At 47.9% G+C, this 22,086-nt stretch overlaps 1 protein-coding gene across 1 annotated transcript in view; it reads right to left on the bottom strand.

The window, feature by feature from the left end:
• The window catches only part of si:dkey-22o22.2 (neural-cadherin), a 107,293-nt gene extending 103,185 nt beyond the window's left edge, over positions 1–4,108 (bottom strand). The window contains exon 1 of the mRNA XM_035607513.2: positions 2,859–4,108. Coding sequence (XP_035463406.2) covers positions 2,859–3,825 — 967 coding nt within the window. The 5' untranslated portion in view covers positions 3,826–4,108. The remainder of the gene's footprint in view (positions 1–2,858) is intronic.
• Positions 4,109–22,086: the final 17,978 nt, after the last annotated feature.

Below are 22,086 nucleotides of genomic sequence, written 5' to 3'. Positions count from 1 at the left end.
CGAGAGAAAATCAAACCAGACGATGAAAATGTCCGCCAATTCACTGCTCGCTTCATAAACCCGGAACCAAAACCAGGTCGGATCAGGATCAGAACCTGACGGACATGGAATTTTGATACCAGATGCTGATACCAATATTAGGGAGTAAAAACTAAATCTGACACTGATATATCAGCCAACAAAGAAATGTAACAGGGGCTTGATATTTTACAGTCTAACCATAAACTATATCATAAATAACTATAAACAAAATGAAAACACAAATATTTATAGAACTTGAATTAAGAAAAAAATTTTTTTAATTTAAAACGTGAACACAAATGCATTGTTTTGTCATTGTGCATTGTCTTTTTTGTCAGCAAACTTAAACGCACACGATATCGATATATATCTGTGAAAGGCGTCAGCAAACCTATCAGGTCAATGCAGCGGACACGCTCTGTCGGTCACATTCGTTTCTTTTACTTTCGAAATACAAGATGGCAACCGGCACTGGCACAGCAGATAGAAGAAACAGCCTGTTCCTGGTTGACTCTGCTCACACTGACCAATCAGAGGCCACACAACCATCAGAGGCCACACTGACCAATAAGAGGCGACCCGGCCAACCAGAGGCCACAATCACAGGGCCACACGACAAATTAGAGGCCACACTGACCAATCAGAGGCCACAAGACCAACCAGATGCCATAGACCAAGCAGAGGCCACACTGACCAATCAGAGGCCACATGACCAACCAGATGCCATAGACCAAGCAGAGGCCACACTGACCAATCAGAGGCCGCAAGACCAATCAGAGGCCACATGACCAACCAGATCCCACACGACCAATCAGAGGCCACACTGACCAATCAGAGGCCAAACGACCAACCAGATGCCATAGACCAAGCAGAGGCCACACTGACCAATCAGAGGCCGCACGACCAATCAGAGGCCACATGACCAACCAGATCCCACAAAACCAATCAGGGGCCACACGACCAACCAGATGCCACACGACCAATCAGAGGCAACACTGACCAATCAGAGGCCACACGACCAATCAGAGGCCACATGACCAACCAGATGCCACACGACCAATCAGAGGCCACACTGACCAATCAGAGGCCACACGACCAATCAGAGGCCACATGACCAACCAGATGCCACACGACCAATCAGAGGCCACATGACCAACCAGATCCCACACGACCAATCAGAGGCCACACTGACCAATCAGAGGCCAAACGACCAACCAGATGCCATAGACCAAGCAGAGGCCACACTGACCAATCAGAGGCCGCACGACCAATCAGAGGCCACATGACCAACCAGATCCCACACAACCAATCAGAGGCCACACGACCAACCAGATGCCATAGACCAAGCAGAGGCCACACTGACCAATCAGATCCCACACGACCAATCAGAGGCCACACTGACCAATCAGAGGCCGCACGACCAATCAGAGGCCACATGACCAACCAGATCCCACACAACCAATCAGAGGCCACACGACCAACCAGATGCCACACGACCAATCAGAGGCCACATGACCAACCAGATGCCACACGACCAATCAGAGGCCACACGACCAACCAGATGCCATAGACCAAGCAGAGGCCACACTGACCAATCAGATCCCACACGACCAATCAGAGGCCACACTGACCAATCAGATGCCACACGACCAATCAGAGGCCACACAACCAACCAGATGCCACACGACCAATCAGAGGCAACACTGACCAATCAGAGGCCACACGACCAATCAGAGGCCACATGACCAACCAGATGCCACACGACCAATCAGAGACCACACGGCCTCGTTCCCACAGATCAACATCACAAGCACCGCAGACGAAAGACAGGCCGCCTCAATCAACCGTCCGGTTTACAGCAGGCTCAGCGCCGTGTCGCCCAATCACACACACACACACACACACTCTCTCTCTAACACAAACAGAGCTTCCTGTCGGAGGCCGTGGGTCTGTCTCCAGGTGAGCAAACACAACGGGTTCATACAAATAAACAGCGGAGACGCAAGTTTGGATGGACTGATTGGCCAGATCGGACCAGAACGCCACCAGTCGCCATCCAGATGTGGCCCGTTTAGGCCTTTGGTTAAACATTTACTCAGGGGGGAGGGGGGAGGGGAAGGGGTGTGTGAGTGTGTGTGTGAGCAGGTTCTTACTGCGTTGACGTGAGTTTACTCAAGTATGAAGAATAATCATTGATTCGTAATAAGTTTAAGAAACATAAACTAAAAATCAGTACATGTAATCACACCGTGTGGCCAGAAGTATGTGGACGTGAGGGCACTCACACACTCTGCTTCTGTCCTTTGAGTGTGTGTGTGTGTGTGTGTGTGTGTGTGTGTGTGTGTGTGTGTGCGTGTTGTAAGGAATGAATGAAAGAGTGGAAAGTAGCCGGTGACGGTTGAGGTCGATTCAAATTCTTCCTGGAGAGGAGCCAACAAACACACGCACACACACACACACCTCAGTGGATGAACACGACTGAGTCCCTCAAAGGAAACTTCTGCATTAAAAGAGACAAACTGCCGCAGATCATCAGTGTTAAGGGATCATTCCGCTCTGTCTGTGTCCTGGGTATAATTACAAAACACAGATTCCATCTCGAGTCCTCACAGACTCTAGTCTGTTGACTTTGTTCGTCTCCGAAACTTTTTTCTCCCATTTTCAACGTGAACAATCCAAACCACAACAAAAAACAAGCAACCGATCAACAGATCCACATCGAGCCTCATCATCATCATCACCACCAGCGAATCCAACAGCATGTGGTTTCTGCGCTAAGGTGCGCCTCCTGTGCGTTTTTACGCACTGAGAGATCAAATGAAAAAACGCGGTCTTACCTCGGCGGTTCTGGATCTTCACCGTCACGTCGGCGGGCTCCCACAGGTCGCGCGCCAGGTACAGGCGCCCTGAGTCCCGCTCGATCTGGACCGGCGAGTGCGCCTCCGACATCACCTCGAACCACCGCTGCTCGAACCTCTGGTCCGGCACCGTGAACACCAGGTCCCCGACTCGGACGTGGTCCGGGACGGTCACCGTGTAGGTCAGCTCCTCGGACAGAGCGCGGGGCCTTCGCCGCTGCCCGTGGCGCCGGACGTCGACGCGCAGGAACACCGGCTCACCGATCAGCGTCACGTCCCCGCCGTCCCTCACGAAGAGCCGCAGGGTCACCCGGCGGTGCCCCCGGAGGGACCCGACCAGCCTCACCTGGCCGCTCAGGGGAACCACGTGCAGCAGGTGAGACTCCGGCGACGCGTAAAAGGTGACGCGTCCGTTCCGCTCCGCGTCGCTGTCCTTCGCGTCAAAGCGGGCCACCTCGGCACCGAGCGGCGTCAGCTCGTCCACGTCAACCGTCACGTTCCCGCCGGTGAACCGGGGGATGTTGTCGTTCCTGTCAGACACCTCCACCTGAATGGCGGTCGGTGTCCCCGGACACGGCGGCGGCAGCTGCACCCGCAGCTCGTACATCGCTATAAACTCCCGGTCCAGCGCTTTGGTGGAGACCAGACCCAGATGTCCCCCCCGGTGGTCCCGGTGTCCGCGGCGGTGAACGAGCTTAAAATCCGACGCGTAATCCCCCAGCAGGCTGGCACCGAAGTCCGCACCGGGGCAGCCGCCGGTTTCCAGAGGCAGCGTCACCCCGTCCACCGGCGTCCCGGCCGGAGAGTTCTCCGCTATTTGGCCGAAGCAGCGCGCTGGATGCCCGGGCCGCGCGGAAAGACGCACCGGTGAGACGAGCAGCAGGAGGAGGAGGAGGAGGAGGAGGAGGAGGTGCGGGGGCACCGGTCCGTTCACAGCTCCGGTCATGTTTCCATCAAACCCGTGTGTCAGTCGCAGAAGACAGCGAAGTGTCCGCCACAAGAACCCACCGGCGACTTGTTAACGATCCGATGTCAACGCTTCTGTGCGTAAAAAGCAAAGTTTCCTGATGAAGGAAATCGAGTAATCTTCACTTTCTTAAACGATCCACTTCATTTCCACTTTAGTCCGTTTGGTGAGTGAAATGAAAAACGTCCGCTGATACTCCTCCAGTTCGTTCATGAATCACCTTTACGCACGAACGGGAGAAAAACTAGTGGTGGTAAAAAATAATATTCACAGTTCAAATATGATCCCTCACGGAGGAGGAGGAGGAGGAGGAGGAGGAGGATGAAGATGCACCAAGTTGCCCCAGAGTTTCCGGAGAGTCTCCAACGTCTCCACCGGAGGATGGATCACACTGACGGGCGCAGAGAGACCCAGCAGCCTCCATGTGGCTCGAACGGTGCCGCCCACCACCGGAGGAGAGAGGCCAATCAGAGATAAGGACCCCCAGGGTGAGTGACAGGCCGCAGGCCCCGCCCCCAAACAGGCTGCGAGTAAGCTCTGAGAGAGAGAGAGAGAGAGAGAGAGAGAGAGAGAGTTAGAGAGAGAGAGTTAGAGAGAGAGAGAGAGAGAGAGAGAGAGTTAGAGAGAGAGAGAGAGAGAGAGAGAGTTAGAGAGAGAGAGAGAGAGAGTTAGAGAGAGAGAGAGAGAGAGAGAGAGGGAGAGAGAGAGAGAGAGAGGGAGAGAGAGAGAGGGAGAGAGAGAGAGAGAGGGAGAGAGAGAGAGGGAGAGAGAGAGAGAGAGGGAGAGAGAGAGAGAGAGAGAGTTAGAGAGAGAGAGAGAGAGAGAGAGGTGGACCCATGTGATCGTCTTCTGACGTCATTTACAGGTATGACACAGTTTCTACAGATGATGAAAAACATTTTTATAATAATATAATAGCATTTAAGATGCATTATGAGTTCATCCTGAAGAATTGAATGTGGGGAATTTAACATTTAACTTGAATATCAACAATAAAATGTTAAATCCATCACATGACGACTTTTCAAGTTTTTACATTCATCACCTTTATTTTTGCACCAGAAATGAAAAAAAAGTGACAAAGCAGCATTTTGACTTTGCCATAACAAATGGATTTGTGATATTAATTATTATCCATTAGTTTAATTGACATACATCTGTCATTCGGCAGCATTCGGCTCGACTGGGCCTTATCGCAGCGATCATTGTTCCCCTGGACCAGTCTGTTGACCTTTGACCTCTGCCCTTTGCACTGTGACACATACAGGAACCGACATGATGACATTGTGTTTCCTTGATTCTAAAAATAAATTCTATAAAGGTTTCATTCTTTTTTTTTTTAATCCCTAAAATTCCCTCAGTTCGGGAACTGAACTCATTCCCAAACTCATTATCTCACTTGCCACTTGTGGAATACAGCTACTGACACCGATAGTATTGATTATGTGTGGTCAGTTCTTTAAATATCATCTAACTGTTCCGTCACCTTCACCTCGAAGGAGACAGAAACGTCCAAAAACCAAAACTGTCTTTTATTCATCTACGTATTTCTTAATTTATTCACATCTTTACATTTCAACGGTGACAGACAGAAGCACAACAATCACTCATTGATCTTCTTTTTTTTTTTTACTTTCTCAAACCAGATCTCTTCATTTGGATTATTCAGGAGTAATCATTTAATTTGGGGAATCGAACCGCCGACCCCTGCCTGGAAGGGTCGTTTACCGCTTCCTATCTCCGCAGTAATGAGGACGACCTGCGGCAGCCGTCGTCTATCAGCGAGGATCTTTTCAATAAAACTAAAAAAAATAGCGATTTGCTGAGATCAATGTTTCTCTTTGAGAATTTTTTCTTCAGATGAACACAGTCGTTTTTCCACTCTGGTAAAAATCAAACCAGGCGCGTGTGTGTGCGTGCGTGTGTGTGTGTGTGTGTGTGTGTTTGATGGCTTTTTAAAAGGCTAAATGAAAAGCGTCTCCGGCCTCTGATCACAGACGTCGGCGTGAAAAGAGTGAATTAAATTCCCTTCCCTCCGTTGTTTTAAACGTTCTTGATTTTAAACGTTCTTTGGTTTTAAACGTTTGTGGTTTTAAACGTTCTTGGTTTGAAACCTTCCTGGTTTTGACGTGATGAGATGAATCCGCTGCAGCTCATCACTGCCTGTGAGCAGATCCTGTGGACGGCGTCTAACTCGAAGGAGTTTCTCGAGCGGGGAGCTACTGTCAAGCCTCGGGATGTTTTTGTGTACACGCCCCCTTGAGTCCACAGAGGGACTCTCTGATCTGAAAGAAATTTAGTGAAACGTTGTCCCCGAGGTCACGAGAACCAACTCCACGTTGTTGCGTTTGAAATTTAGCTCCGGTGCAACTCAGGCGACGTGTTGGCCGCGGCCCCGCTCCATCGGTCACGCTGCTCCGAGTCCTCCACCAGGGAAACGCTCGGAGCAGAAACTCAGCCTGGGTGGGAGGAAGAAAAACAAAACGCTCTAAACCTCGTTGCACGGAGCAGAAGTGGCGAACAAACACGCCGTCTTCATCAGAGGAACCCGCTCCGCTCGCCATGTGTCCGTGCTGCTGTGGTGAGACATCGCGTCGGCGCCGCCCACGTGAATCCCCCGTTGCACCGGAGCTAGCGCTAGTCAGGGCCGGCTGGATCGTGACCGGCTGATGCCGAATCCCCATAAAGTATGTCAGTCATGGCTCCACCGGAAGGTGAGTCGCGTTCAGACGGTTATCTATTAGATACATTTATTTACAACACATCAGAGTATCAATTTAAATAATTTAAAAGACGAGGAGCCCTATTAACATATTACACTCCGTAACCCTCAGCAGACTTCTAACCTTAGCCACAAAGGGACAGCGTCAACGCTCGGTCGCCACTTGGCCGAAGGACTTTCCCTCCGGCTCCGAGTGTTGAGAAACACCTGCTACAAATGGAACGACCTCCGCCAAGCAGGTGATGTTTTCACCCCCCGTCTGTTTGGTCCACAGATGAGACGCCCGATCCGGGTTACGCGAAATTCGTGTCCACCCGCAACTTTGCATTGATTTTGTTTCTACTCGCGGGAATAACGTGCATCACGTTTGGCTTGAACGCAGCATTCGGCTCGACTGGGCCTTATCGGAGCGATGAGCTCTACTGAGAGACATTCTAGTTTACACGTCTTCTCAAATGTTTCATTTGTTGTAATCTGATTGTGTACACGTAATCCATTACTGCCCATCCCTGGAAATGACACGCGTCACATCCATAATGAAACGCACGTCTGAGTGGAGACTCAGTGACGGCAGGTATCGCCTCCGTCAAATGGCTGGAAGCTGCGCGGCGGTCGTCATCAATACCAGGCTCTGTTACACACTGATGATTCCACCCAGAGGCAGCTTTGCTAAATAAACCGTGGTTACACACACACACACACACACCTTGTCGACCCTGTGATCACGCCGGGCTCATTTCATTATGCCACACGAAGGGATTTTCAACACATGCAAACGAGTTTAATTAAGCCGAAATGAATTAGTCGTTGGAGTGTGAGAGGATGGAGGATGTGTAAATGTGCAGCGGCGTGGAGGTGGATCAGATCACTCGTGTAATGGGACGCGAGACACAGGAGGTTTAACGGCACGGCGAGATTTGCAGCGCGTCACTAAGCGCCCAACAGACGAGGCTCGTCTAGACGGCGGACATCAGCTGAGACCCCCGTCACCACGACGACGACAACCACGTCCCAACGTTAAAATAAAAAATAAAAAAACATGTTTCCTCCTTGACCCTCACAAAGTTCAGGAGGCCTTCATCACCCGCTCCTCCTCCTCTGCAGAGGAAACAGTGAGTGAGCTGTGATGAAAGAGTGCGACTGAGTAGGTTTGACGGGACATTTGACACCGTCGGCCTCCGCTGCTGCAGTTTGGCCTCGGACAGCTGTCGGACGCTGAGGAGCGCAAGGGGCAGCGGAGGAAACGGCAAAGGTCGCAGGTTCAAATCCCAGACCGTGGTGGTGGGCCGACACCAAAACGCGCCGCGGTGAGATTAGCCGGGGCGACGCTGACACTCAGACCGGAGATGAGCGCTTTCCACACTGTGTTGAAATCAGACTTCAGCCATGTGAGGCCGTCGTCCTCATCGGGACAGATGGTTTCAATTGAGAGGAGGAGGAGGAGGAGGAGGAAGGTGAGCGACAGTTATCCTCCACCTTCCATCTGTCCAAAATGTCACGGAGCAATCTGAGAACCATCAACCCGACCGACGAGTGGGGAACACGTGTGTGTGTGTGTGTGTGTGTGTGTGTGTGTGTGTGTGTGTGTGTGTGTGTGTGTGTGTGTGTGTGTGTGTGTGTGTGTGTGTGTGTGGTGTGTTATTAATAACAGGTTCCAAATGACATTTTGAATTGAGTGGTATTTCCCTTTAAGTACAAAGCTGAATCTCACTGTTGCACGTGACCGAAGAGTCTCAGACGGATGCAAACTGAGTGATTACTACCCTCTGTATGCGCACACACACACACACACACACACACACACACACAGAGACACACACGACACACACACACTTCATGCAGTGACAGCAATAATAATTACGCCTGATGGATGAATGAAAAAAGAGAAAACTGGCAGAGTGAAACACTTAAACACTTGACGGCTGTCGGAGTCTTCAGTGTTGAAAATGTGCTACACACGCACGCACACACACACACACACACACGCACGCACGCACACACACACACACACGCACGCACGCACACACACACGCACGCACGCACGCACACACACACACACACACTCTCGGGCCTTTTGAAGCTATTTCTTTCCACTCTTCCCTCTCTCGTAATTGTGTGTTCAGAGAGCTGTCAATCAGACGACGCCGGCGTCGCTCACCTCCAGACTGGCGGAGCGAGAGATGCGACATTCCCACACAGAAATAACTGTTTTGTTTGTTTAGTCGGACCGAATGGGAAAAGCAGAAAAAATACGAAAATATTTTTCTGTCACCGAAAAAAACGTAACTTTTCAAAAATAAGATGCGGAAATTAAACCAAAACAACGTCTCACACGGTGAGTTGTTCAGAAACTCTTTCACAAACAGCAGAGTTGGATTTTAACCATGTAGTCACCCCGTGTTTTGGAAATTGGAAGTGCTTCAGCTTGTGCTCCTATTTCAAAAAATCTCATGTCAAGGTTGAACTACAACATCAGTCGAGCTCAGACCTCCACCGCCGAGACCCAACAGTCCTTAAAGTCCCCGTCCACTCACATTCCTCTCCTGGAACGATGAGATTTCTGTTTCACTTCTCTGCAATTTGAAATTCAAATTGGATTTGGTACGTCACAAATACAGAAAACCAATCGCTGTCGAACATGCAAATGTGAGGCAAAGAAACCGGAAAACTTCCAGTGCAGCAGAGGCAGCAGACAGTTAGCGTTAGCATAAGCAGTTAGCATCCACGACAGGACGGCAGGTGTGTCAGAAGACAGTTAGCATTAGCATCCACGACAGGACGGCAGGTGTGTCAGCAGACGGTAAGCATTAGCATTAGCATCCACGACAGGACGGCAGGTGTGTCAGCAGACGTTAGCATTAGCATTAGCATCCACGACAGGACGGCAGGTGTGTCAGCAGACGGTTAGCATTAGCATTAGCATCCACGACAGGATGGCAGGTGTGTCAGCAGACGGTTAGCATTACCATTTAGCATCCACGAGAGGACGGCAGGTGTGTTAGCAGACGGTTACCGTTTGCATTAGCATCCACTAGAGGACGGTAGTTTCGTCAGCAGACAGTTAGCATTAGCAGTTAGCATCCACGAGAGGACGGTAGGTGCGTCAGCAGACAGTTAGCATTAACATCCACTAGAGGACGGTAGGTGTGCCAGCAGACAGGTAGCGTTGGCATTAACAGTTGATGAGAGTTTATGGCTGAATGTTGCCACTAGCCGTCTTGTGGTCATGTCAAGAGACATGAAACATCAAATCTCTCTCTCTCTCTCACTCTCACAGAATCAGTCGGTAAACGTGTCTGGTAGTTTTCATGAATTATTCTCTGTGAAACGAAAAACTTCTGTCTCAATGTTTAAAAGGAAGAGATCAATCGTTCTTGGCTCCGCCCCCTTTGTCCAGATCCACACCGACATGTAATGGTTTCTTCCTTCGCTCCATGTTCCCTCCTTCCACCAGGTTTACTTTTGCGTCATCCTGCTGACAAACATCACCTTGGTGGCGAAGGTATTTAACAACGTCTCTCTACAGTACAGTGAAAAGTCTCAACATCTTCGGGAAACAGATCTGGGGCCGAACATTTGTAAAAAAAAAAAAAAACTCCAAAAACTCAAACGTGGCCTTGCAGCATTTTTCTCTCTGAGCTGGATGCGAGCGGACAGGCAGCTGCCGCAGTAAAGAAAAAGCCGGCGCAGCACAGAACCAACCAGCCTTTGGAAAAATCACCCCAACAGTCTGGAGACCAGATTCCAGGATCAAAAGATGAAAAGGCTGATTCGCGGCAAAACTGTAGTTTCTGATAGATCGGAGATTCTGAGGACGACCGAGGGGGCCAACCTGATCTGTTTAAAGGGCCTTTGGGAGAAGAAAAACCAGGAAACCAAGAGCAGCATTGATCTGTAGTGTCTGTTCCGACTGACGCAACACAAGGGAGTTATCAAAGTCAGATTTGAGTTTTTTTTAACTGAAAACAAGACAACATGGAAAAAAGAAACAGAATAATCAGGAACAAAAGTCCTTCGAACTCAACGGCCGCTGCGTTGGGTAAATCCACTTCATGCGTCTCTCGTGTTTCACTCAGCCTTCGTCCACACCGACACGTTTAACTTTCAAAACTCATCACTGGGTTGCTACGGTTACGCCCCGCATCCACGCGATTCCCGAGTTTTCCAGCCTCTGAGTCGGACACTTGTGGAAACGCTGCTAGTTGTGTTCCAGTCTGTTAAATGGGGAGGCAGACGGCGCCCCACCTTCTCTTCTCTGATTGGTTCTCACCGGTCACGAAGGTAAAGCGTCGCTAACACTTCCTGTCAGTGGCCGTTCCACCTCGTCGTCGTCACCATCGCTGTCCCTCTTCAGAAGAGTTTCTGTTACTGTTACTGTTACTTCCTGTTTACACCTGAACGGTCATGTGACACGTGTCTTCAGGTGAGCTAGTGTGGACGGAGATCATTTCTGATACGGAGTTAAACTGGACTGAGATCGGTTTTATCACTTATAATTAAGTTTAGGGTTTATTTCACCCCTGCAGGATTTCACAAGAACTGCAAAACACTACTTGCACATTTTGTATATAAAGTATAATGTTTTTTTACAGTCATTTGTATTGTTCTTTTCTATTCTTATTGTATATTGTTTTGCTATATTTTATCATCTACCTCTTCCCTGATGCCTTTGACTATTTCTGCCGCTGTAACAAGTGTATTTCTCCAGTGTGGGATTAATAAAGTCTTATTTCCACGGAACACTCGGTTGAAAGATGAGACACGGGCCAAAAAAGAATCCATGAAATGTTGGCGCAGATCGGGACAAAGGGGCGGAGCCAGGACTGCTTTAAAATGACCTTCCTAAACGTTTGTGAGTTTGTTTGTCTTTTACATTTTCACAGATTTCCCAGGAAAAATAATAATGTTTCTTGATGAAAAAAAAATGAGTGTGAGATTTGGTGCCGATCTAAATCAAAATCTGGATGTAGCGGTTGTAAATGTGGTGTCATGAGGAGACCGTTGGTTTCTTGGCGGCAAAATGAGCTCTACGGGGTGATGTTCTAGTTTTAAAAGGAAAACATATTTTACAGCACAGCTGTAACAATGAACAGTGTGTGTGTGTGTGTGTGTGTGTGTGTGTGTGTATGTGTGTGTGTGTGTGTAGGAGTGTGTGTGTGTGTGTGTATGTGTGTGTGTGTGTGTGTGTGTGTGTGTGTGTGAGAGTGCCTCCCCCAACTACACCTCTGGCTGTAAAACACAGTCCATCACCGGCACTACGACGAAATGTCGAAACACATTGAGGCAGAACACGAAACTCGAACCTCTCGATGAATCTGCGTATGAAAACCAACACGGACTGACAGAAGCCGTCCTGTGTCTCATGGCCGCGCAGCCGAGTTCGTCTACGTATCAACGGCCTCCACACTGCGACGTGAACATCGGTCCGGACCCGGAGCGTCTGCGTCGAAACAGTGAAGCGTGCAGAGAAGCCCAGCGCTGCGGGCGCGCTCCGTCTTTTGGGGGGGAAAGTGACAGAGTCAGTAGATTCTATATTAAGATCCTCTCCTCCTCCTCCGACAGCCAGTGTTTCCATCCCTCTCTCTCCTCCGCAGGCCGTCCTGCCGCTGTCAGCGCAGGGCAGCCGGAGATATGGGGCTGATCTTACAACCCCACGTTGTGTTTTAACGTTGTCTCTGTATAACGCCGGGCCCAGAGGATTTATTGTCCAACAGTGAGTTCGTACACTGTCATCCGTCGTGACACCACAGAAGAAGAACGTCTGTGCTCAGTAATCCAGATCAGCCCACAGGAGCTGACTGGGGCTAACTAGCTAGCATTGCGTCCGGTGTGAACGCACCATAATAACAGTGATGGTGTCTTTGTTCCCTTTCGACTGTCCCGGGACGCTGCGTCAGCGAGAGGCCCTACACAAACAGAACTGGGCCATCGTTGTTATGAATTACACCAGAGTAACCGATTCATTGATTAGTTGTTTGGTCCATAAAATGTCATAAAATGGTGAAAACCCCAGTGTGTCTGGGGGCATCTGGTGGTAAAGTTGTATTCTGGACCGTTTTCTGCAACCGCATTTCATGCTGCGTTCCATTACGCCTCAGAAACGCTCGGACCGCGGAGCTCGAGGCGGTGATTTTTTTACGACCTCCCGAGTCGCAGTGGAACCGGAAAGCAGCAGAACACGACGTAGCAAACATGGAGACTCACACGGCGGTCGGGTCCACCTCATGTCACTACATTTAACTCATTCAGAGTTGACGAAAAAACATTTGTTGTTTGTTGCAACAAGAAGAATGGGTGGGCAGGAAAGTATGGAGGGAAGGATCTTTAAAAACTGATGATGTTGGGAAATAATCAGCTATAGACTAATAAAAACTATCTCCTCTGAAGCTTGGGCTCAAGCTGAATTTAGTCGAGCGTTGCTGTCAAAGAAAAGGCTTTCAGAAACACAAACGCTGACGTTAAACTGTGTCTCTCTTCAGCTCCGCTGTTGGCCAGATTTCTCTCAGCACCGTGTGGAGCTGCAGGTCCTGAATCAGGCTTAATGACCGTGGCCTCTTCCTCCCGCCGGCTGCTGCTGTGACTGACGGCCCGACAGCTCGTGATGAATGATGTTCTCCGCCTCGACAGGCCTGAAACCAACGCCAGGCGGTGGGAGGTGATTCAGCTGCTAAACATCAGCCCTCCCCTCCCCTCCTCCCGGAGCTAGGCCCCGCCACTGTAATGAGCCCCTCGCTCCGTTTCAGCCAAAGGGGCCGAGGCCGAGCGACGAGGTGCCGAGCGTGACGCGGTGACGGAGCTGAGCTGAAACACCAAGGCTGTGTGTATGTGGACATTAAGTCACAAACTGCTGTGACACTGGGCTGCAAATATAAATACGTTAGATTCAAGTTGTGCAGACTGGCATTAAGAAAAAATGGTAAACAATATCCTGGACCTCCTGCAACAGCCTGTGGTGCAGACAGACCTGTTATTTCTAGCAATAATTCTAAATAAAGATGGACGACATGTCGCCTCGCGAAAGTAAAGCAAAATCATCTCTACTGCCCCCTGGTGTCTGGCTGCAGTACAGGTCATAAGCCCCGCCCCCTCAATGTTAGCAGATAGGACTTGTAGATGTTAAATAATTGTTTCCACTGATTGTTTGTTCACGTGTTCATGTTTATGATCACTTTGCTTCTCATTAGTTATTTGTTGATTTGAAAGCGGGGCTGAGACATTCTGATTGACGGCTGACGCTGACTCACGATTGGCCGAGAGCTTGTGTATGGGCGGGACCTCGATGCCACGGCTCCACTCCACGATCACCACTATGCAGATATAATCTTCGTACAGTGACAAGAACGCGCAGATGCTTCATCCATCTTTACATAATGGTTTCTAGATCTTAGACCCATAACGAACTTCATCACAATTTCTATTTTCCAATAAAAGTCCTGTATGAGATGATCAATTTCGTTCTTTACAAGCTTTTGGTTTATTTTATTTTTAAAAAGATAGAAATTATAAATTGTGTGAATATATATATAAGGAATCAAAAAATGAAATATGTCTGCTGTATACATCACAGCCTTTCACTATATAATAAACATTATCTGCCCGAAAAGGAGTAGGAGAAGCAACATGCTTATCCAGTCCTGCCCACCCATTCTATACAATAATAGTTTGAATAATATTTTTTTATTTTTAAACAGTCTGATATTTTTAACCGAAGTTTTTTTTTTATATACAATCGACTGACGTTGAACACTGAACCAGAGATTAGTTCCAGAAATCTCTGAACGCACAGAATGACACTCAAGAAGTTCTGACTTCTCTTAGAAAACGGTCTCTCTGGTCCAGATCAATTATCTCACGTCACTGACGAGCCGAGAACGTGTTTCATATTTCTCACGATGACTTGAAGAGCTCCACGCCTCAACCATCAAAGAGCCACAGAGCTCCCCAGTGTGCAGGCAGGAAATATGTTTCCATCCTTGAGAACCCGCCGAGCTGTAAAACATCTCTGTCGTCGACGTACAGGCGTCGTCAACGTTCTCAGACGGCCAGACCGTCAGTTCTTCATCACCGCCCGTCCTTGATCGGTTCAGAGTCGGAACTCTGTGACCTCTCAGAGAGAAAAATCTTCACCCACCTCACACTTCTGATTGGATGCTTGAAACGTAAGCTGCTCTGTAGGGAGAACGCCAAGGAGGAGTATGAGGGCCAGTCATAAGAAAGAAAAAATGAGGGCGAAGTTTTTTTATATTTTCTTTTCGACCATAAAGTTGAAATGTTGAGAATGAAGTTGAAATACTACTTCGACAATAAAGTTGAAAATTGTGACACAGCAGCACCAAACAACCAGATGTTGATGTTTTGCTAAGCTAACGCTGGCTGCTAACCAAGTTGTAAAGTTGCGATGTTATTATTGACAGGTTGAATCTGGAAGAAACGATGCGGTGACAACGGGTGTTTGCACATGAACGTCAACGTGTGTCCTCCTGACACGATAACGTTCAATTGCAAACAACCGTTAATGAATTTTGGAGGCGCGCAGTGACCGAAGCTAGCGTAGCTTTGCTAATGTCAGTTAGTGTGCATGTGTGACAGCTGAACTGGGACCACAACAAGGGCGTTTAGGGCTATTTCGACATTAATCTCGACATTTCATCTTTATTCTGGACATTTCAACTTCATTATTGACATTTAGACTTTAATCTCGACATTTCGTCTTTAATCTCGACATTTAGACTTTACTGTTGAAATGTTAAATAAATAAATAAAAATCTTCCCTCTCATTAATAAAAAAGAAAAATCTTCCCCCTCATTTTTTGTCTCTTATGCCTGGCACTGATACTCTTCCGTAGAACGCAAATGTCCCCCCGGGGACGAAGCACATTGTATTTGTGCTGCACAACAAAAAAACTAGGAGCTAAAAGACAATAAGAGCGTGTGACGTCCCTCTGTGGGCTTGTCCAGAACACAACTTACTGAAATTATTATTATTATTATTATTTTACACTTTTTGAACTACTGTTAGTGGAGCTTCAAATGTGTGCCTACATGAACTCTGCACACAATCAATACATTTTCTAGTGTGAGTGAGTAAAATTACCTTCACAGTCAAGCTACAAATTACAGCTTTCTGGACTGTTCAATCAATTTTTTTTTTCTTTCAAATGAACGGGGGTCACGCAGTGAAATAAAAAGACGACTGGTTAAAGCTGTGGGGGGGTTCTTCTTCTTCTTCTTCTTCTTCTTCTTCTTCTTCTTCTTCCCCGTCTGGGACAAAATTTAGGTTTTAACAACTCGATAGTCAAACTCTCTGGAATATGACAAAAAGAAGAAGACAGAAATCGCAGCTCATCCCTTGATCCTCATCTCTCGCGACTCGTTGTGTTTCCCGCTCTTTGTCAGTGAACAATGCAGCCGCGCTGGATTTTTATTTGTTATTATCCTGTTATGAAAATGATAGCCTGTCACGTCCACGAGGACCTCAGACGTTAAACGCCTGAACAATCATCACACACGAGCCCTTTTTTTCCCATCAATAACTCCCGACAAGCCAGCGGAGGATTAATGTTCCCGTCTCACGATATCGTCTGTGTTTGGACTGTTTCCATGACAGACGGCTGGATCGGCCTTGACGGGGCTGAATTTAAAAGCATCTAAACAACAAGAGCGATCGCACAATTATGGTTTTGGCGTTTAGTTTAGTTTTACTTTTAAAACATGAAGAATTTTGAGACTGTTAAACAATGTTCAACTCTATGTAGCTAGAACACTGTCACCGAACACTGAACAGGGCGGTGCTACCGAACTAGCCACCGATGCTAAAGACTACTAGCCTGGTAATTAGCAGCTTGCTAGCGTGGAAAAAAAGACATATTGTAAACCAAAGACTTATTAACTGTTCTCTGACGATGTAATGAAGCTAAACAATGTCAGGTACGGTAACATTAGCTTGAATTTGGTTTGTTTGCCTTTGTATTTGCAATGATTCAATTCAGTCAGCTAGCGGCCTAGTGTTAGCTCGCCAAAGCTAAGGCAACGACTAGGAGAGTTCTTCCGTTTTATGGTCAGTGGCTAATGTTAGCGATTAGCTGGCGCATCACGCATCAGCAGCAGCTGTGTATTAGGGAATAAAATGTGCCTGTATTATTAATTTCTGCGAACATAGTACGTTTTTAAATATAAAAGCCGTCAGGTCTAAAGTGTGGGCAAGAAGACATCTGAATGAAAATACTCTATCTGTGTGTGTGTGTGTGTGTGCACACGTGTGTGTGTGTGTGTGTGTGTGTGTGTGTGTGCGCGTGTGCGTGTGTGTGCACGTGTGTGTGTGTGTGTGTGTGTGTGTGTGTGTGTGTGTGTCAGACGCGGACAATAGATGGAGTCTGTATAGTTTCAGACGATCTGACCGTTGGAAAAAGGGATTAAGTATGAAGACAGTGACAGTTTCAGATGGAAACACTAAACCACACACACACACACACACACACACACACACACACACACACACACACACACACTTTCTCTCATATGGCATATGTTCCGTCTCTGTCTCTAGCCCCCCCACCCCTCACTGACTCTATCTGGTGAAGTTCGAGTCTGTCAGTCTGTTTCCTGCTGCTTGTTAGTGTTAGTGTGTGTGTGTGTGTGTGTGTGTGTGTGCGTGTGTGCGTGTGTGCGTGTGTGAGCTGACTGACAGACTGTTAATCTTTCACCTCCTCTTCATCTCCACTAAACTCTTCCATCCTTTCACCTTCCCCCCCCCAGTCATCTCTGACACACACTGAAACATCTGCTGCCGTACTTTTCTTCTTTCTTTTATCTGGGCCATAATAATCGTGTGGTCACTTGAGCGACTCTTTCCCTCTTGTTTCTCACATCACACAGATTCTCCGTGTCATGTGACCGGTCTTCCTCCTCTGACCTCCTTTCTCATCTCTTCTTCTCCTCCCCTGTCCACTCCTCTCACTTTCTCTCCCTTTCCCTTTGGAGTCACGTCTCCTTCTCTTTTCTCCTCTTTCCTCTGTTTCTCTCTTCTCTTCTTTTCATCCTCCTCCCTCTTCTTCCTCTCACCCTTTTTCTTTTGTATACTGTATCTTCCATTCCCTCCTCTCATCTTCCCTCTGTATTACCTTTCTCCCCCCTCTTTGCTCTCTCTTCCTCTTTCCTCTACTTCTTTTCTCCTCTTTCCTTTTATTTTATTTCTCGTCACTTATCTCCTATTTCCTTTCACACTCTCTCTTTGTTTATCTCCTCCTTCCTCCTCTCCTGTCCTCTCCTCTCCTCCTCTTCGTTCGTTTCTTTCCTCCTGTCGTCTGTCCTCCTTCCTTCCTTCCTTTCTTTTCTTATCTCTTTTTCCCTTCCCTCCTTCTCAAATCACCCTTCTTCACTCGCTCTGGCCTTTCCTTCGCTCTCTCCTCTTCTTTCTTCTCCTTTTCTCCTCTCTGTCTTGTTCATCATCCCATCTCCTCTCCAGACCTTCCCCCCGGTCTCTTTCTCTTTCTCATCTCTTCCTCTCTTTTCTTCCGTCTCTTCCTCTCACACTTTTCTTTGTTTCTTAGTTCCTCTCTCCTCTCCTCTTCCCCTCTCCATACATCCTTTCTCTTCTTCATCTCCCCTCTGAACTCAAAGTTTTGTACATGTAGAATTGAATGATGGTTTGTTTTCTTCTCTCGACTGGTTTCATTTCTATTACAACCATAAAGCCACCCATATGTTACCGAGGCAGATTATAGCCACGTTACAGCTTCATCACCATCAAACAGCCATAATCGCATTAAAAATCACCCTCTCCGGTGTCGTTGCCTCAGCGCGCGCGGGATCAAACGTAGCCCTATTGTTCCGAGGCAGCCGGGCGGAAGAGCAGAGGCGTTTCTTCCACATCACCGAGACGCCGCGTGTGCGTGTCGGCGGGTGACGGAGCCACGCAGGCCACCGGCCGGCCTGACGAGATGGGAGAGACAGGCGGGACACCGGCCCTGGGCCCCGTTACTCCAGCTCCATTAAGCTTCATGCTTAAATAATAATCTAATACCTGTTGTCACGGCGATGCACCGAACCGCAAACGTTTATCCGACCACGGGGGTTAAAACAGAAAAGATAGCAGCAACAACACCCAGGCGTCACATACACACTGTTACAGGCTCATTGCGACCTGCAGGTCAAATGTGCACAAACAGGCTGCTCCCGTGCAAACACACTTTGATGCAAATAGTTACACTTTCATATTCACGCACAGATCTACGGACCCCCCGGACAATGTTTTCATCTTGCATTTTGAGAATAAAGTGGAAATGTGTGATTGACAACTTTTTGCCAGCTCCAGGGAGCCGGTGTTCTCGCGGCTCACGGTCCTTTAAAGTGACATACGAGAGTCACATGATCTATACGTTCAATAACTGAATAGTTCAGACGAGTTATAAACAAACAGTACGATCTCAGATATCACCTCACAGAAGTGACAAAAATTGTCAATAATCACCAAATTTCTCTCAGACATGTCTTGTCATGAACACTTACACCTGTCAAGAAAAAAATCGGATTCTTTCAATGAACAAATGTGTTAAATGTACAAATGTAAATTTTAAGCAGGAAAATAAACAAGATGGAACAAAACGTTCTGCTGGATTTAGTGACATCTAGTGGTGAGGTTTCAGTTTACACCTAAATGAATAACCCCTCCCATCCTCATTCCGAGTGTGTAGGAGAAGCGACGATGGCCTCCAGGTGACATAAAGACATTTTGTAGAGTTTGTAGTGTTCTGTTTGTCCGTTCTGGGCTCCTGTAGAAAGACGGTGGAATGTTACGTAGATTGTCCGCCATCTTCAGAATTACAGGAGAAACGTGACAACACGTGCGACCTCACCGCTATCCTGATGTCGGCCTCAGATACAGAGGCTCATTCTAAACTAACGAAATGACTGACAGGCATGTAAGAAATTGGAGGCGGGGCTTGGCAAAAAAGGTCGCCGGCCCTCAACTGCAGCATGAGTTTGATCTCCAACAGACAGAGTGGGATCATACACGTCCACTGTGTGAGTGTGTGTGTGTGTGTGTGTGTGTGTGAGTGTGTGTGTGGCAGTCCTCATTTCTTCAAAGGGTTAGCCTAGCTTTAGGTTAGCGTTAGGGGAATGCATTATGTCAATGAAGGTCCTGACATGTACAGAAGTGTGTGTGTGTGTGTGTGTGTGTGTGTGTGTGTGTGTGTGTGTGGGTGTGTGTGTGTTGACACTCAGGCAGTCTGTTTTATCTGTGCTCAGTCTTTCATCTCTGCTGCAGGCCTGAACGCAGCAGACACACTGGGTGACACTGAAACCCAGAGGTCCCTGAACACATCATCACCCGCCCTAAAACCCTGAAATCTCCCTATACCACACACACACACACACACACGTGCACTCGCACACGTCACATCCTCTCTCATCACCAGGTCTCTCTCTCTCTCTCTCTCTCTCTCTTTTCCCCCCAAAGATTTCATTTTCAGTCGTCACAAATTTCACGGATGAGATTTGATTCTCAGTATATTTTCATGTGACTTCCACCTCTAAACTCCGAGTGATAAAACAATGTTCTGGCTTCATGTGCGTCATGGTAACATATAAAAAAAAAATTCATGTTTTCATAGAAAGACAAATGTGTCGTCGGACTTCCAATGAGAGATTATTATCCGATATGACCGTTTACTTAAATCTACTGCCGGAGGTCAAGTTTCACAGTAAAGAACCTGTGAAAAAACTTCCTCTGTCTCCGAGCCTGGTCCTTCAGAAGGCCAGGAACTGACTGAGGTTTGCTGCCTTGCTCAACAGCACATAGACAGCGGCTGCTGAGCAGGGAGGCAGGAAGCTGAGAGAAAGTTCTGATAATGTTGAGTTCAATTTTATTTTAGTTGATTTGTGTCTTAATTTGAATGGCCAACAAAATTGTACACCACTTTTAAATCCTTATTTAACGTGACGCGCTATTGCACGAACATAAACGATTAAATCTGAAGTACAAGAAGAAGAAGAGTATGAATATGACCCAGATGTCAGTTACTGTTACATATGAATCATAAAACACTGAAACATGCTGATGGAGCCGCTGAGGTTTTTCTAAGTCCTATGAATCCTCCTTGACACTTTTCCTTTGACCTCACGATGTCTTCGACTGAGGTCAAGGAATAGACGATAGGAAAAGACGATCTGAATCCACCCAAAGTTTTTAAAAAACAAAGATGGCGCCGGTCAAAATGCCAATACTGGCCTGAAGGCGTCACGCTCACAAACCAGCGGGTCGATTCTCGGTGGTGAAGGAAACGCTGCAGCAGCTCACTGACACTGATCCACTGGTGCCACACTAAAGACCTGCTGCTCCAGACAAACACACCAACGCACTTAACTGAGGACAAACTAACCACATCTGGCGTCTGTTGACTAAACCAGTCGCAGCCCCGACGATCCTGCAGAGTCGGGGGGAGAAACTCAGAGCTCTGACTGTTCCTGCAGTAAATGGAGCAGAAGAGGAACTTTACAGGGGGAGCGATTCGGGGGCCCGGGCCCACCTGACTGCTCCTTGGTCGGGCTGACATTGGGGGGGGGGGGGGCTCCATAAAAGTGGGTCGTAGAGGGTGAAACCGCCTGCGGGCAGCCATGCTGACGCCCCGCATCTACATCAGCTGCGTTGAAGCACCGGCACCCGACAAAGAGCCGAGAGCGGGGAAGCTGCGCGATATTTTAATATTCAGAGTTTGGAGATGAGTGCGGCGGAGCTGCGGCCCCTTGGCTTCTCTTCAAAGCGGCGGACGGATGAAGGGGCGTCAGGTTCAAACGGAGCCGCGGACAACTCGTCACCTGGAGGGTCGTCGGCCCGGTACTGCGGAAGAGCTCCGGTTCAACTCACCACAGCTGTTTCCACAGGTGAACACTGTACACCGACGGTCACCAATCCCCAACTCCCCCAGGCGATTGTTTAAATATGTTCAAATTCATTTCCATTTCCAGACCAGAACTCTGCTCACTGGATCAAGTGAGGTTCAAAGTTCTCCTTTCTGTCATATTGAAGCCAGAGGAAGGACGGTTCTTCTGTCCCCGTTACTTCCAACTCGAGTTTCAAAGGCTTTATTTTTACTAACACTTCACATGCTAATGTTGCTCAAATTCAAATAACCACAGTCAGACAGTCGATAGAAAAGTACAGTGGCCCTGAAGTGCAAACCACAACGGCAACTCACACAACCCAACAGCAACTCACACAACCCAACAGCAACTCACACAACCCAACAGCAACTCACACAACCCAACAGCAGTTTACCATGACACAACAGCAACTCACACAACCCAACAGCAGTTTACCATGACACAACAGCAACTCACACAACCCAACAGCAATTCACCACGACACAACACCAACTCACACAACACAACACCAACTCACACAACACAACACCAACTCACACAACACAACACCAACTCACACAACACAACAGCAGTTTACCATGACACAACAGAAACTCACACAACATGACATCAACTCACACAACACGACAGCAACT

The sequence above is a fragment of the Scophthalmus maximus genome, chromosome 10, assembly GCF_022379125.1.
Source record: "Scophthalmus maximus strain ysfricsl-2021 chromosome 10, ASM2237912v1, whole genome shotgun sequence".
NCBI classification, from domain to species: domain Eukaryota; kingdom Metazoa; phylum Chordata; class Actinopteri; order Pleuronectiformes; family Scophthalmidae; genus Scophthalmus; species Scophthalmus maximus.
This window is presented reverse-complemented; position numbering and strand designations above follow the sequence as displayed.